The 15,538-nt window shown below is 32.5% G+C and overlaps 1 protein-coding gene across 1 annotated transcript; it reads right to left on the bottom strand.

Annotated features, from left to right (window-relative positions):
* Positions 1-208: 208 nt before the first annotated feature.
* On the bottom strand, positions 209-14,479 carry LOC145324245 (trypsin-7-like). Its single transcript, XM_080166866.1, has 14 exons — positions 14,401-14,479; positions 14,199-14,255; positions 13,793-13,825; positions 13,675-13,703; positions 13,429-13,475; positions 13,175-13,257; positions 12,380-12,428; positions 2,402-2,472; positions 2,244-2,326; positions 1,485-1,584; positions 1,326-1,404; positions 1,112-1,230; positions 726-881; positions 209-411 (listed from the first exon to the last, which is right to left on the bottom strand). The coding sequence occupies exons 1-14, from the start codon at positions 14,440-14,442 to the stop codon at positions 313-315; spliced, it is 1,047 nt and encodes a 348-aa protein (XP_080022992.1). The 5' UTR covers positions 14,443-14,479; the 3' UTR covers positions 209-312.
* Positions 14,480-15,538: the final 1,059 nt, after the last annotated feature.

Raw genomic sequence — 15,538 nt, 5'->3', positions numbered from 1 at the left:
CACTATAAAAAGCATTAAAAATCAGACTTTCCTTATTACATTTTTAAGGCGGGTATTGACACCCTTTATACACGCTTATGTCTAAAATTCTGAAAAAAAGATAAATTTATGCCACAAGTCTCTAAATCAATAAAAATAAGTCTCTAAATCCATTGTAACCTTTTCTCTAGCATGGGTTTTGCCTAATTTAGCTTAAAATCAATGACAATTTCAACAAAATTATGCATTAATTTATTTCAACAATAACAATAACAATCAAATGATATGATATAACAAAATATCTTAAATAATTAATCGTATAACACAAAATGGTCACTTCTCCTCAAACACACCTCCTCCACAATTTCTGATCTTTTCTTCTATCCAGGATCTGTATTTTGCAACGTTGGTATACACTCCGGGATATTTTTCCTAAAAAAGCAGAATAGTTTTGAAGACTATATTTCGGCAACATTCATTTAAGCACCTAGTAATCAAATACCCCCTCCCAAATTCAATCAGCTTTCAAAAATCTTGCCCTCCATGTTTACAATTTTTTTTCTTCAAATTTTTAGAATTTAAATTTGGTGTATAAGATCTTCTTCTCCATAGATCCTCTTATTTTCATTAATTTCATATTTTCTCTAGTAAGGAAAATTCAAATGATCCAGAAATATTTTACACAGTATTTCATGATGTATAAATCAAACAGATTAGGTATGAAGGATGGAATTAAAATAAATAACCTGGGCACATCCTGCGCCCCAGCTGACAATACCAATCAGTTTATGTCTCTTATCAGATGGATCACTATATGATAGGGGCCCTCCAGAATCTCCTTGACAAGCATCAGATACTCCATTTGTTAGGTCATCTCCAGCACATAGCATATTTGGTTTAATCTGAGATAGAAATAAAGTCTGTAATACCTATACAGACCTCCATTTTAAATTTTAGTTTTAACAAAGAATAATTCAATTTGTACCCTCCCAAAAATAGTATAAACATTCTCATTACCAATGAGAAGAACCAAATTGATTCAGCAGTTAGTGAGATCCTTTGGTACACATAGACAGACAGAGATCCTGTTACTTATGATTTATTTTTTAATATATGTATTCTATTAAAATACCAGATTCTGATTATGGTAGTTGGATTCACAATCAGTATTGGACACGACTTTTACAGTTGCATCTCGAAGAGCTGATGTTGGCTGTTTATCATTTGATGTTGATGTTGTTATTCCCCAACCTAGACAGTTTTAAAATTGTTAAGATTACTAAAAAAGATTATTGGATATTCCATTTCAAAAGTTGACTAAACAACAAAATGAACAAAAAACTTACCATAAACTTGAGCATTTTTTCCATCAAAAGTTTCTGTTGCACCAGGAAGACATACTGGAGTGAATTTTGTCAAATCAACCTTTTATAAGAGAATAATGTAAAATAATGTACATACAATCAGGGATAAATTCTTTGAAAATATAATATAAAAAGAATTACCTCATCAGATTCTTGAATTCTAAGCAGTGCAATGTCATATTCATAACTGTTAGCATTATAAAGTTCATGCCTTATAATTCGATCAACTTTAAGTAGCTTCCTAGATTAGTGCATTGTTTTCAAAAGGGAACTTTTTATATAACTACTGTCCGTCCGCATGTTCGTCAGTAAATAACGGTTAGCAATTATTGGTATTTTATGCTTGTCAGAGTTGTCCTATCGATTTTTAAACTTTGTATGGTGATTCCTGTAACAGTAAGTTACGATTAAGAAAGCGTAGCAGTTCAACTATACAATCATTATCAGAAAGTCAAACGTCCATTTAAAACATGTTGATTTTTAACTTTTTGGAAAATATTTTCATGTATGATATATTATCCTATTCATCTGATTTTTGGAATATTTAATCCTAGGCCAGCAAGGAAAAATTTATTAAGCAAAGCATTAATCAAGACTTAAATTGTAAGTATGTTCTTAAACAGTGTCTTGTATTTACGCCAGATTTCATTACATTTATAAACAATATTGTCTAAACGTTAAAATAAATATTATATTTAAGTTAAAGCATTGCCCAACAAATTCACAAAAAAATCAGTCTAAATTAAAAATTAAAAAAAAATTTATTCAGTTGTCTGTTTTACCTTTAAGCTCTGATACTAAGTGTTTATGTTGTTTCTCATTTCTTCTGATTTATTGCTTCACTTTTATTGATGTTGTTATCCTTGTTCTCCTTAAGATATGGAATATTCTTTAAATTACCTCTCTAGACCGTTGGCTTGATCTTGAATTTTATCTCTTAAGTTATGAGCACCAATAATTACAGCAAAATTTCCATTTGTAGCCTAAACATTGGAGACATAAAATATATGTATAATTAAATAAAAAAAGTTCCTTATTTTTAAAAAATTAGCACTTACCTTATCAAGGCAATGGTGAGCAGTTATAACCCATCTTGATGCAATCAAAGCTCCTCCACAACCAGCCCAGGCTAAAAAGAAAATTTCAAATATAACATATAAAAATATTCTTAAATGTAACTAGACCTTATCTCATATCATAAAAACTATAAAGCTAAAGCTTAGTTGAAGAAGTTTAATTTGATAAAATATGTTTTTATGCTAGGAAAATGGTCATTGCTTCCTGAATTTTTTTAATACTTATTTTTGCTACACTATATATCTATAATACAAAGTAGCTTGATGTTTTTCCATCTCTTTGTCCGTCCGTCTGTCTGTCCCTTAAGATCTCGGTATCACTGAACCGATCGGATTCTACTCTTCAGGGAATATACTAATTGGTCAATGGTAGTTTTAGGTTATATTCTTGGGGAGTAGAACACCACCAACCCCCCTAAAAATTAAAAAATCCAGTTGGTGTCAACCCTTCTTACTCCAGTTGGTGTCAACCCTTCTTACTGTGAAGATCTCCTCCAAGCTCTGCTCGAGTTAGTTCCTCACAACTCTCTGTGGCTCATTAAAATAAGATAAGTGATTTAATTTTGATTAACTTTTCTTGCAATGGGTACAATGCAACCTACACTTACATACAGTGATGCTCTTAGAAAATTCACCCCCCCACGTCATAGGACTCTATCAAAGCGGGCTCGTAGCGAATCTAGTGATAGGGCAATGGAATCTAAGGCTATCACCTGTCCAGAGGACAAACCGAATCATGGCATTTATGTTGGCCGTGCTTTTGAACATTGGACGCTTGTCACGAGTGTTATGGAAAAGGCTGACCTTGTTTTCAACAAGGAACATCCAAACCATGACCTTTTTAACAGTATCAAAACCATCCTGAATAGCGCCGCTTCTCTACAATTTGACATGGCCGAAAAACTTGACTGCTTGGTCCAGCGGGGGGATAAACAGGACAGCGTTATTGATAAGCACTCTAAGGTCATTGATAGGAATTGTGCTGGAGGTAACATTGTTACCTCTGTTGAGAAATCTTCTGCCTATGAACAATCTTGCTTGGACCTGAAAGAGTCTGGCAAGCAGTGCAAGATTTTAGATTTGGATTTTGGAAAAAAAATATCTGATCCAGCTGAAATTTCCAAAAGGGCAAGGGAAATTCTTAGAGAGAAAGATGACATTAAGTTGATTATTAAGGATGCTCAAATTATTTCCCTTGGCAAAACAACGGTATTTAAAGATGACAAGCATACAGCTCCCCTCCTAATCAAACTTAAAAGCAAAGATAATAAAGACGCTATGGAAAAAGTACTAAGGAAAAATGGCTTCTCCACAGCTTTCCACTGGCCAAAAAATCTTATGAAAAGCATTACTTGTATGAGAAATCAACTGAGTACCTTTAAAAATACAAACATAGATTTAAATGGGAAGCAAATTATGATTAGACCATCTTATGAAACAGGGAAAAAAATTAACATTCATTATAGAGATGCAGGGGAAAAGAGATGGACGTTTTTAGAGGCGGTAAAAACTCCAGTGCATGATAGTCTACTATCTGAGTTTAAGGGAGAACAAATTTGCAAAAGTGAATATTTTGTCTTATAAATTGCGCCCTAATGTCTATTTTCACTCCTGTTAGTTTTGTCAAAATGTATCTTTTAGCATATCATTTCCTATTTCTTTCTTCATCCACTTTATTTCTCCCTCCCCCCCCAACAAAGTTACTCTTCTCTACACTTCACTATTTTCACCGTCTACCTTCTACCCCCACCCATTTCATAAAAAAAAACACCTTTATCACCCTTAAACAACCCCTTTGTCCCCCTTGCTCATTCAAGCTTAACCACCGACCTATAGAACCCCCTTCACCCCTCTACCCCCCCCTCCCTGTGTACATATATCATTTAAACATCTCTTCACTCTTATACAACACCTCATCAGGAAAGCTTGTGAAAATAATCTTGAAAATTATGAATGGTATGTTTTATATTTTCATATTTTTATATCTTACTTACTTAATATCCTTTTTTACTAAACCTAATTTTTGTCTAGAGAATAATTCTAACCTGATCTTTACTGTCTTTTTCTATGGAATATTATCTTATCTAATCAATTTAAACTTCTCCTTGTTATTTAAAAACAATTGTATTTGCTTAAAAAACTTTCCTACTGTATTTTTTCATACTTCTCTTTGGCCTTACGGAAATGGATTCTTTTGCTTTTATTTCAATTATATCTTTAAAAAAGCTCACGCAAAACTGCAAAAAACTAATTTGTGTATTTTTATTAACTTAGGCTATAAATACCGTCATCATAGGACTCAGCATAGAAACCAACCCTATTCTGAAGGTAGGAGAATTGTTAATAACTATGTTTTAGGTTTTTCAGTTGATTTCTTACTACTCTTTTCATTATGTTTTTTATTTTATGGTTCTCTTATTTATAAGTTTCATCTTATAATTCAAATAGATTTTAGCTTTTTATATTACTACCTCCATTCATTCTTTTTTGATAGTTGCAATGCCAAGATTTTTGTACATTTTTGTGAAAACATACTTATTGCTCTATGCCCCCCAACGTTTTCTTTTAAATATTTTGTTCATTTAATCTTTACTTTACCAATTTTCATCTTGCACTCAATTCATCATAATTTTATTACATTCAATGAATTCTTGAATCTTGCAATAATTCTCGTCTTATTATTTTTTAATAATGACTAACATAAATTTTTTAGAAGAAAAAGTAAACTCTATTGGTAATGATCAATACTCGAGAGATATTACAGTTCTAAAAAATCTTAATTTTCGTTCACAGAACTTGAATTCCTTAAATGTTACAACTAAGGATAATTTCAATTTTAAAACAGACAAATTTAACTATAAAATAAACTTTATACTTAAACAGAATGCAGATTTTTTTCTCCTTCAAGATATTCGTTTAGGAAACTCTGATAAAAATGTTCTGAAAAAAATCTTTAGTTGTAACAATTTCGGAAATTATTCCATGATTCTTAATAGTTCTAAAAATAATAGGGGAGTTGGTATATTAATAAAAAATAGCATTGATTACAAAATAATTAAGATTTTACGTTCAGAATGTCAAAATATTTTAATAATTGATGTAGTTATAAACAACTTTCGGCTTCTATTGGCTTCTGTCTATGGCCCAACTGAGAGCCAAAATAAACATTTTTTTCAACAAGTTAAAGCAAAAATTATTGACTTAGGAATCGATTTCTATATCTTAGGGGGGGACATGAATTGCATCCCTACTTTAACCCCAGCCAGTTTAAATCAATCCCTAGGTAACTTAGATACTTTTTGCATGAATTCACTTCCAAACTATCAAAATTGTATTGAACTTTTTAATTGGACCAAAACTAACTTTGCAATTGACATATTCCGGTTATTAAATCCTGATTTAATTGATTTCAGCTACATACCTTTTGGTAGTCTAAGGGAAAATAGGAGTAGGATAGATCATTTTTTAATTTCCCCCAATCTTATTGACATTATCGATAAATGTGAATATTTACCTAGCAAACTAAAGTTACTTGACCATAAAACTGTTGCACTTTCAACGAAAAAAAATTTAAGATTCCATGTCAAAGCGATTGACACTAAGATTCTTGATATAAGCGGTCTTTTTGAGTCTGTAAAATACAATATCTATGAAACAATCATAGAATATTTTAATTTACCAAATAAGGCTTTCCTTAAAGAATGTCTCACCAGAATAAGTATTCTACATATGGAAAAAGTTGCGCTACTTAACTCTAAATTCAATCAGGATTCACTCGTTATTAATTGGATTAATATTAAAGAAGCCACTATTACGGATTTATGTTCAAACTTTCCCACAATTGAAGATTGCTACTTATTTCCATGCACTACTTCACCTGAGATTTTTTTAGATATTTTATTAATGAATATTAAGAACAGTATCATTTCTTTTCAAAGTCATTACAAAAGTAAAGCATCAGCTTATAAAAATGAATTAAAAAAAAAACTTTACAGTTTAAAAAACTTACGTTATCATTATGACGATGTTAGCTCTGAAATTAATGACATAGAATCTCAACTATCCTCTTTTGAAGATGTAGAATGCATAGCTTTAATTCAAGATTCTAAATTTTTCAATATTTTGAACTTAGAAAAGGCAAGTAAACCTTTTGTAAAAATTCTTAAAAACTCTTCAAATAAAAACTGCTTAGCTTCTCTAACAGACAATAATGGACAAAGATTTTTAGACTTACAGGCTAGAGATAAGTACTTAGTTGATCATTTCAAATCAAAGTTTGAAAATCCATTCCCTTTAAGTTCTAACATACAAACTTTTTTGGGCAATTTTAGGAATCATCCATTGGTCCAGCAACACAAATTAACTGATATTGAAAGGGATTCTCTCGAGGGGGAAATTACAGACACTGAACTTGACCTATCTCTAAAAACCTCTAATCTTACTTCTTCTATTGGACCTGATGGTATTCATATAAAATGTATAAAAAAAATTTGGTCTTTTCTGAGAACACCTATTAGGGTGGCCTTTAATAAGATGATTACTTTAAAATCAACAAATCAGCTTATGCGTTGTTCCAGGATAAAATTAATTGAAAAAAATGGGGATTTGGATCTCTCAAAAATTAAATCTCTTCGTCCAATAGCAAATTTAACTCATCTGTACAAACTTTTTAGTGGTGTTCTTGTAAACAGATTAAAAAAATTTGTAGACAAGCTATGTTATAAAGCTCAGAAGGGTTACAGTTCCAAATACTGCATTCAAGAAGGTCTCATTTACACCTTTGAAACCATTAATAAGTCAATCAAATCCAATACACCACTTGCTGTACTTAATTTGGATTTTTCTTCAGCATTTGATGCAATAGGTCATGAGTACATTTTAGAAGCATTTAGATTCCACAACTTTGGACCTTTTTTTATCGATTTCTTAAGTACTTGCCTAAACAATAGATATGGACATATAGCAACTGCAGAAGGTATTACTGAAAATTTCTGTTTTAATGTAGGGACTCTTCAAGGAGATAGACCTAGTCCAGACATCTTTAAAATTAGTCTTAATCCACTAATCTTAAAAATTGTTCTATGTGAAGAATTACACATTCCTAAGGAAATCCCCTTTAATTCTGATGAGACTTCTGCGGAAGCTGACCCTTTGGCAGCTTTTGCAGATGACCTGGATGTGTTCTTTAGTCCTACTCAGGAAAATGTTGAAATCTGCAACTCTATTTTAACTGACTTTGGTAATCTATCTGGTCTCAAAATTAATAGAACAAAAACAAAAATTTGTCTTATTGGGGATAGGGTAAATAATGGTTTCAACATCTCTTGTAATAATCTAGGTTTTGAAATAGTTGACTCTTTCAAGATGTTGGGTATCATTTTTGATCATAAACTTGAAAGAATGCATTTAAATTGGGATAGATGTTTTGAAAAAATAATCAAGATAAGGAACTTTTGGGGTATTTTTGGTCTAAGCATACCTGGAAAGGTAAACATTATAAAAACGTTTATTTTTCCTCAATTGAATTATATAGGTTCTGTGCTAAATGTACCTGATTTATTCCTAAAGAATGTAGAGGAATTAATTATTAGCTTCCTTAATCAAGGGACACCAATAGCAAAATCAAAGATCTTTACACCTGTTTCCAAGGGAGGGCTTGGTTTAACAAAACCTAGAACTTTCTTAAAATCTTTAGATTTATTGCTTTTCAAAAAATCTTTAAACATAAAGGATTCTTGGAGCTCTGAACTACGTCATGCTGCACTTAATATCAATGATAAGTTCTATTATACTAATAATATTGACCAGAATTTAAACCCAATCTTACACAGAATTATCTCTTCATACAAGGAATTTTCTACTTCATACTGGTTAAACCATTCTAACATCTTAGATATGAGAATCTATGACAATCCCCTTTTTACTGATGCCTTAAATAACAAGTTTAACAGGACTATTTTCACAAATCATACCTGGGAAAGGTTTGGAGAGATACTTACTACCCTTAGAATTGTTGACATTATCAATGATGAACACAAATGTCTTGACAGGGAAGCTTTTCAATTTAAAAACAATTTGGTAATCAACGTCATGGAATTCTTTAGACTCTCAAGCATTTTTAGATACAGTTTAAATAAATTTAGTTCTAAAATTCAAGAACCTTACCTATGTCTAGAAGATTTTTTTAAGAAAAAAAACTTGAAGTCAAAAATTTTTAGAAAATACCTATTCTATGATGATGTAGATATTGCAAAAATTTATACAAGTAAATCCAGATACTCATGGACTGATTCCAGGGTAGTGGATGTAGAGAGAGAAAAAAAGTGGCTTAATGTTTGGAATCATAGTTTCATACCCATTCAAATTAGAGAATTTGGCCTAAAACATCTTAATAATACCAATAAATATAAATGTCATTTATCAAAAATAAATCATAATATCTCCCCCAACTGTACTTTTTGTGAACAATACAATCTATTACCTGCTCAAAGGGAAACTATCAAACATTGTTTTATAGACTGCCCAACCACTATTTCACTAGCAAATAATTATTTTAATAATAATTTAAAGGTGACAAACTTTAACTTTTCTATGGAAAATCTTTTAATAGGAGCACCCTCTTATCTACCAGATTTTGTAATTTTTATTCTTAATATAGAAATCTTAATGTTTAATTATTTTCTTTACAGCTGTGCCAGGAAAGGAAAGACACCCTTGATGGTTAATCTTATTTGTTTTATCTCTAATTACAGGAAACTGTATTTAAAAAATGGCAGTTATAGTAAGAAGTTTTCTAAAATAATCTTTGACCCGGGTTGATATATTAATTAAATGGTGAAAGGGTGAAGGGTGGGGCGAGATGGAACAGCGCTAAAATTTATATTTGGGTTTTAGTTTAATAAAACTATTAGCTGGATTATGAGGGGAGGTGAAGAGAAAATAAGCTATTTTCTTTATCTAAATAAAAATAAAAACTTTATGTCTTTAACAGAAGCTTTTACCTGTCCCTCTACATTGTATACAATTTTTTCCGCTTAACTTTGCATATCTCTTAGTTACAATATTGAATGTATGTACATACGGCTAAGGTCAGCTTTGGAGAAGCCACGCTACTAATTAATAAACAAAAATGTTTTGTTTTTTTAATTTCTTTTGATTTCAGTTTCCTTCAGAGTTTATTGTTGTCCATTGAACCCTGAAAAATCCCACCCTCTAATTTTTCTGTTACAGAGCACCAAACCCTGTTATTGTTAAACTTTTTCTTTATTCTATAGGAATGATTTCATGGGGAAATGGGGGCGGGGGGGGGGGGGTTACGCTAAATCTATCTTCTCTTATTTGCAATGTTAAATGAACGGATGAATATCAGTCATAAATAAATTTTGCTACAAACTGTTTTCTTTTATTTTAAAAATAATTTTCCTGTCTTAACCTTTGTAGTTTACCTTTAAGTACCTTGTTGTACAATGTCTCGTCAAACTTTTTAAATCTTAACTCTCTTCCTCTTAAATTGTTGTGTTTTTCTTTTGTAAAAAAATTAACACTCTCTTCTTATTTCAGTTGCTGAGCACAGACGAGACCAGGAGAATTTCCAGCCTCGGCGTTTTGGGCGTGCTGGTGTTGGAGAAGGAGGCCACCTCGAGCGTGTTCGTGACCGCAGTTCTGGTGGAGGTGCTGGACACAACCGTAGCCGCCATAATGAAATCAGTGGTGGAGAGGAACGTCGCCAAATAGCTCCCAGCAATCAGAACTCTAAATTGCAACTTCCCTCAGACAAGGATTTTTACATTTGTACATTAAACCTCAACGGTCAACTTCTAGTTTCCAGACAAGCGTTCACCAACGACAAACTTCCTGTTTTTGACAAGGACAATCGCCTGCAACGAATGGGCTTGATTCTACCCAAACCAAAATTTTTGGTCTCAGGACTGGCAGCCACTACAAAGGTGACCTGTACGTTCTTTGGAGGAGCATGTTTCTCGTGTGATGTTATGGGTAATAGTCACAACATAAACAACTCGGCAAGAGTCTTTCTTCTTGGTGATCAACACTGTCCAGTCCTTGTTGGTCTGAAACAAGATTGCTGTCCTGTTATTCGTGTGGAGTCCGGAACTTTTACTGACCTACAAAATATGCTGATTAGACACTTCAAGGCTGGACTAAGGATACAGAGTGGGTCAATAGGTGTATGTCTCCTTCTCACCCTGCTTATGAAGGTTGGCCACACAACATACTGGGCTCAGCTGTTGAGCTTTTCAGAGTGGGCCGCAACTTACAACCTGCATATATTACCTTCTATTCCACCATTCCCGACTGGCTATGGCTTGGACAGCTTAATTTCAATCAAGCAGCTGAACTCACACCTGCAAGTGTGTCATTTTGGTAACAGTGCAGGAGGTAAAAATGCTAAATACTCACTCTGGCAACCCCTCACCTCCACTCTAGAACAGCATGGTGCAGCTGTCTGTACCATTCCTTCCCCCCCAATTTGCGTACAGGAGGTGGGGGGAATGTACGCACGCTGTGATGGCCAATTCTCAGAGGGTTGCAGTGGAGACTGGAGCTTTGGAATGCCCAGGAATATTGAGGAGACTTTCCTTGTATCCTTATTACAGTCGGTGTCTGCTGCCCATGTGGAATTGAACCCAACAGCAACAGCTGTTGTAACTCCAAGCAAAGATTCCTTATTTGCTGGTCTCAGATCTGGCTCCAGATTGGATATTAACAGTGGCAGAATCGTGTTTCTACTCGGTAGCTCCATAATGCAGCAAACCAAACCCTTTCTACAAGAGCTCTGCCTCACCAAGGGTGTTCAGGTTGTCTCCTGCTGTAAGGGAGGTGATTACCTAGGCTTCTTCTGGAACCAAGACCACTCTTTCCTAGCAGCTGGGAAAGAAGAAGATGTTCTTTTCTTACATTTCCTGGGAAACCACATGTTAAACAAGGACAACTTCTGGATGGACATGCTACAGAATGGTAAGAGAGTGTACCACTTAACTAACCCAATGATCCTGTCAGACCAGCAGATGGACCAGTTGATTCTAGACACCAATAAGCTGTCAATCTTCCTGGCGCAGCACTTCAAGGGAAGGGTGTTTATTCTAGGACCCTTCCCTAGACACATCACTCAATGTTGTGGCCTACAGGAACATTCTGTCCTAGACAGTGAGAACCAGCGGATCTCAATGACTGGCTATGCCAATCTTTTCAACAAGTATCTGCAGGCAAGCCTCGTTCTACCAGAGAGATGCGAATTCCTGGAGTACCAAAACATTTTTGGTAGAAATTTCGATAAAAACAGTCTGGTCGATGGGGTTCACCTGACCCCTTCAGCCTACAAAGCTTGCGCCAATTTCTTTCTGGGTTCACTTCAGCGTAAACCTAGAAAACAGACTAACACGCCCTCCAGGATGCCAGCTTTCAGCAGTTACCTGACCATGAAGGGGTTACTGACCAAAAACGAGGCTGACACCAGGGAACCTATGGAGGGGGCGATTGATGACGCAATAAACCTTGTCAAACAATGAATTCACCAATCCTTATTTATTTTTTATCTTATTTTACTCGTATTTGTATTATGCTTGTATTTTTATCACTATGTCTCATTTTATAATTTATAATAAAGTCTTTCTCCTTTAAAAAAAAAAAAAAAAAAAAAAAAAAAAAAAAAAAAAAAAAATGCAACTCATTTTTTTAGATAGGCTGTAGCAGTACCTATTTTTTAGGTAGTAAATTTAAAATGTAGTGTTTGTAGCACCAGACTAGAGTTTCTTAATTTTTTTATTACCTCTAGAGGCCGTGGCTAGGGGCCTAGCAGCTAGTTTATTATAAAATAAGCCTTCAAAATACCTCTTTAGGTTGCAATGCATTTCTTTGATTGGGAATAGTTATTTGGATTAGATATTTGTAAGTATATTAAACACAATATTATGAACTAAATTATTTGAATTACATACTTACTTTCGCCATTTCTGTAAGCTAAAGCAACTGCCCATGGATACTCATTTTTCTGACATAAGAAATTTATCAAAATAAGTATATAAGTTTTATTGTGTTAAAAATAATAATTTATATATTTTTCTAAAATTGTTACTAAAATAAGCATTACAGTATAGGAGAATATGCATGTATTTATTAATTTTTAATACAGTATTTCATACTAGCGGCTACGCCCCTAGAGGCCTCTAGTGGCACTTTAAATGTTTTTGTTTGTTAAAGTTAATTTTTTATGTACGATACCACCTTATTTGACGTTGAAGTCTCCCCTAAATTTTGAAAAATTTCGATTTTTTTGTCATTTCTCTTGGGAGGGTGGTGGTACCCTCCCCCAAAATAGTTATAAACCTTCCCGGGACTTATGAGAAGCTACCCTGTTAAGGAGAACCCGATCGGTTCAGCGGTTAGCGAGATCCTTCGGTACACACAGACAGACAGACAAACATCCTGTTACTTTAGTATAAGGATATTTCGTGGAAGATACGACAAATTATGTTTTGCATTTTTGTAATATTGCACATACAGGAATAATTTTCAATTTTTTGTCAATGTAGTAAATTACTAATTAGTAAATTTCTACCGTCTTTATCAACAAAAGAAGGGAGAAATTTCAAGTTTTCCATGTGATTGCACATTAATATCGCCAAAATACGATAAATAACTCATCTAACCTACAGGTAGTAGCAAGTAACGTTTCAAATACAGCAAGATTTTAGATATAAAAGAGTTACTGAAATATTGGTTTAAATAAAAACTTACTTCAGTATCATCGCCATTGACAATTTTAGTTCCAGCCTTTTTAACTCCACATTTGCTGTTGGTTATTCCTGTTAGGGCCCCAGCTGCAAAATAATACATTTCTTTGTAATATTACTAATAGAAATAAAGAACCAATTTACTACATGACTTTTCTATTCCTAAAGGTTAAAAGTTGCAAAGTAAGTGAAAAGATAATTTCTTATATGGTAATGATGTAAAATAAGTGTTAGATAACATATTCTTAATATGGTTACCTTCTGTGCATTGCTCTATACAACAGGGAAGAAATATTCCAAATGTTCTGCAGCAATAATAAATTTTTTAGACATAGAATAGGAAGATTTTAAAAATAATGTCATGCATGATTATTTTAGACAATTAGAAAATCAAAATTATGGGATACATTTCAAAAAAAAAAATGAAATAATAATTCTTGTTATCTTATTTACACAATTTCGCATGTTTTAAAACTATGTTGTAATAAATTAACAATATCTAACCTTTCAGTATTGTCTTGTAATGAAATCATCTTAAAAACCAATTAAAAGTTATATTATAAAAAAGAAAATAAATAATTGGTATATTTGTCACTTCATATCTATTTTGAAAAAGTTTTACCTTTGCAGATCTGCCACACTGTCTGCAATTTCCCTGTATCATTTAGAGGATTTCATTTTTGTATAAAAGCATTTTACATTTAGTATATTATTTTCAAATCAATTTTTGAAGGTTAGAAATACCAAAAGCAAAATACTTTTAGTAGTTAAAAGGTTCTATTTCATTTTAAATATTTTTGTGATAAAAAAATTGAGACTGCGCAAAATGGCACCAAAAAATGACGTCATAAAGTAAATTAAATAATTGACCAATGGAAAAATTTATACTCGCCTCTCAATGGTTATTTTATCGTATGACGTCATTTTTTAGGTGACATTTTGCGCTGTCTCTAAAAATCATAATTTTATTATGATTTAAAATATTTTTTGAATAGATTTAAAGTTAAAGAAAATGTTTCACAACTTACATTACAACTGTATGTTGATGAAAATAAGCAAAATAAGAGCAGCAATGTTATAAAAACCTAAAAATAAATCTAAGACTACTAAAAGTTAACGAAATATTTTAATGTCTCACTTTTTAATTTAATATTGAGATTATCTATATTTTATATAAAAATAATAACATTAAATAATTATCAGTTTTATTTTTTGATTAAAACAATTTACCTTTTTATCTAAATCATTTGTCATTGGTAACAGTAAGTTCATTTTGTCTAGATTTAAATATAGATAAATGATATTTGATTATTTGATTATTTTTAAAAATTATTGTATTTTTTAAAGTTTAACAAAAGCAAAAAATATCTAAATTACAATATTGAAATTGTGTTATTTAAAGATACAATACCACATATATGTATCTAGTGAAAATGTATTAAGTGTGTATTTAAAAGAGGACGTATCCTTGTGAAGGTTTTCAAAGAACTGAGTGCTTAAAATGGCCTTAGACATTTTTACAACATAGAAATTGCAGATTTGAATTTTGATGAGCAGATTTGCATGTGAGGTGTGCATAACAAACAACATGTAATGTGATGATTTCTCTTTTATTTTAATATCCAACTTGCTATTGTCACCATTATTTCGTCCGTTTGCTTTGCTTGTCTTACTTTTACATTTAAGATCTTCGCTACTTATGGATGTTGTTTTTCTGAAACCTGTATTTCAAGGATAAATATTAAACAACATACAAAATATTAAGCTCTAGCGGATACGCCCCTAGAAGCCTCTAGGGGCGCTTAAGGTAGGAGGGGGAAAAGTCGACCTTATCCCATTTTAAATTTTAGTTTAAAAAGAGTAAAAAAATATTTTTTTGTGGGGGATGGGGGTGAAGACACCCTCCCCAAAATAAGTTTAAAACCTTCCCAGGACCTATAAGAAGCTTTACTGTAAAGGAGAACAATATCGGTTCAGCGGTTAGTGAAATCCTTCGGGACAGACAAAAAACGCTTACTACTTTATATGATAGGATAATCGTCATAAAGATGAAATTAGATATTTACAGTTTTATTTGTGCACTACATACCAAAATTTAATCTTGGTTTATGTCTGGTACAATCTGATATTTTCTACCCATGACCCTTCTTTTTAGTAGCGCAGCTACTCTATTCTTATTTTATCTGCCCTTCTGTCAGTCCGTCAGCCTGTATTGATTTGGGAATAATGAGATTTTCTTGGCTTCTATTGATTTAGACACCTTATTTTTTTAACCGCTTATCAAAGAGCATCTAATATAAAACTTATTTGGTCAGTCAGTGTGTTGGTCATGCTACGAAAGTAAAATTCCTCTCCATTCTTAACCACT

The sequence above is a fragment of the Acartia tonsa genome, chromosome 7 (assembly GCF_053477335.1).
Source record: "Acartia tonsa isolate MP-2025a chromosome 7, ASM5347733v1, whole genome shotgun sequence".
NCBI classification, from domain to species: domain Eukaryota; kingdom Metazoa; phylum Arthropoda; class Copepoda; order Calanoida; family Acartiidae; genus Acartia; species Acartia tonsa.
This window is presented reverse-complemented; position numbering and strand designations above follow the sequence as displayed.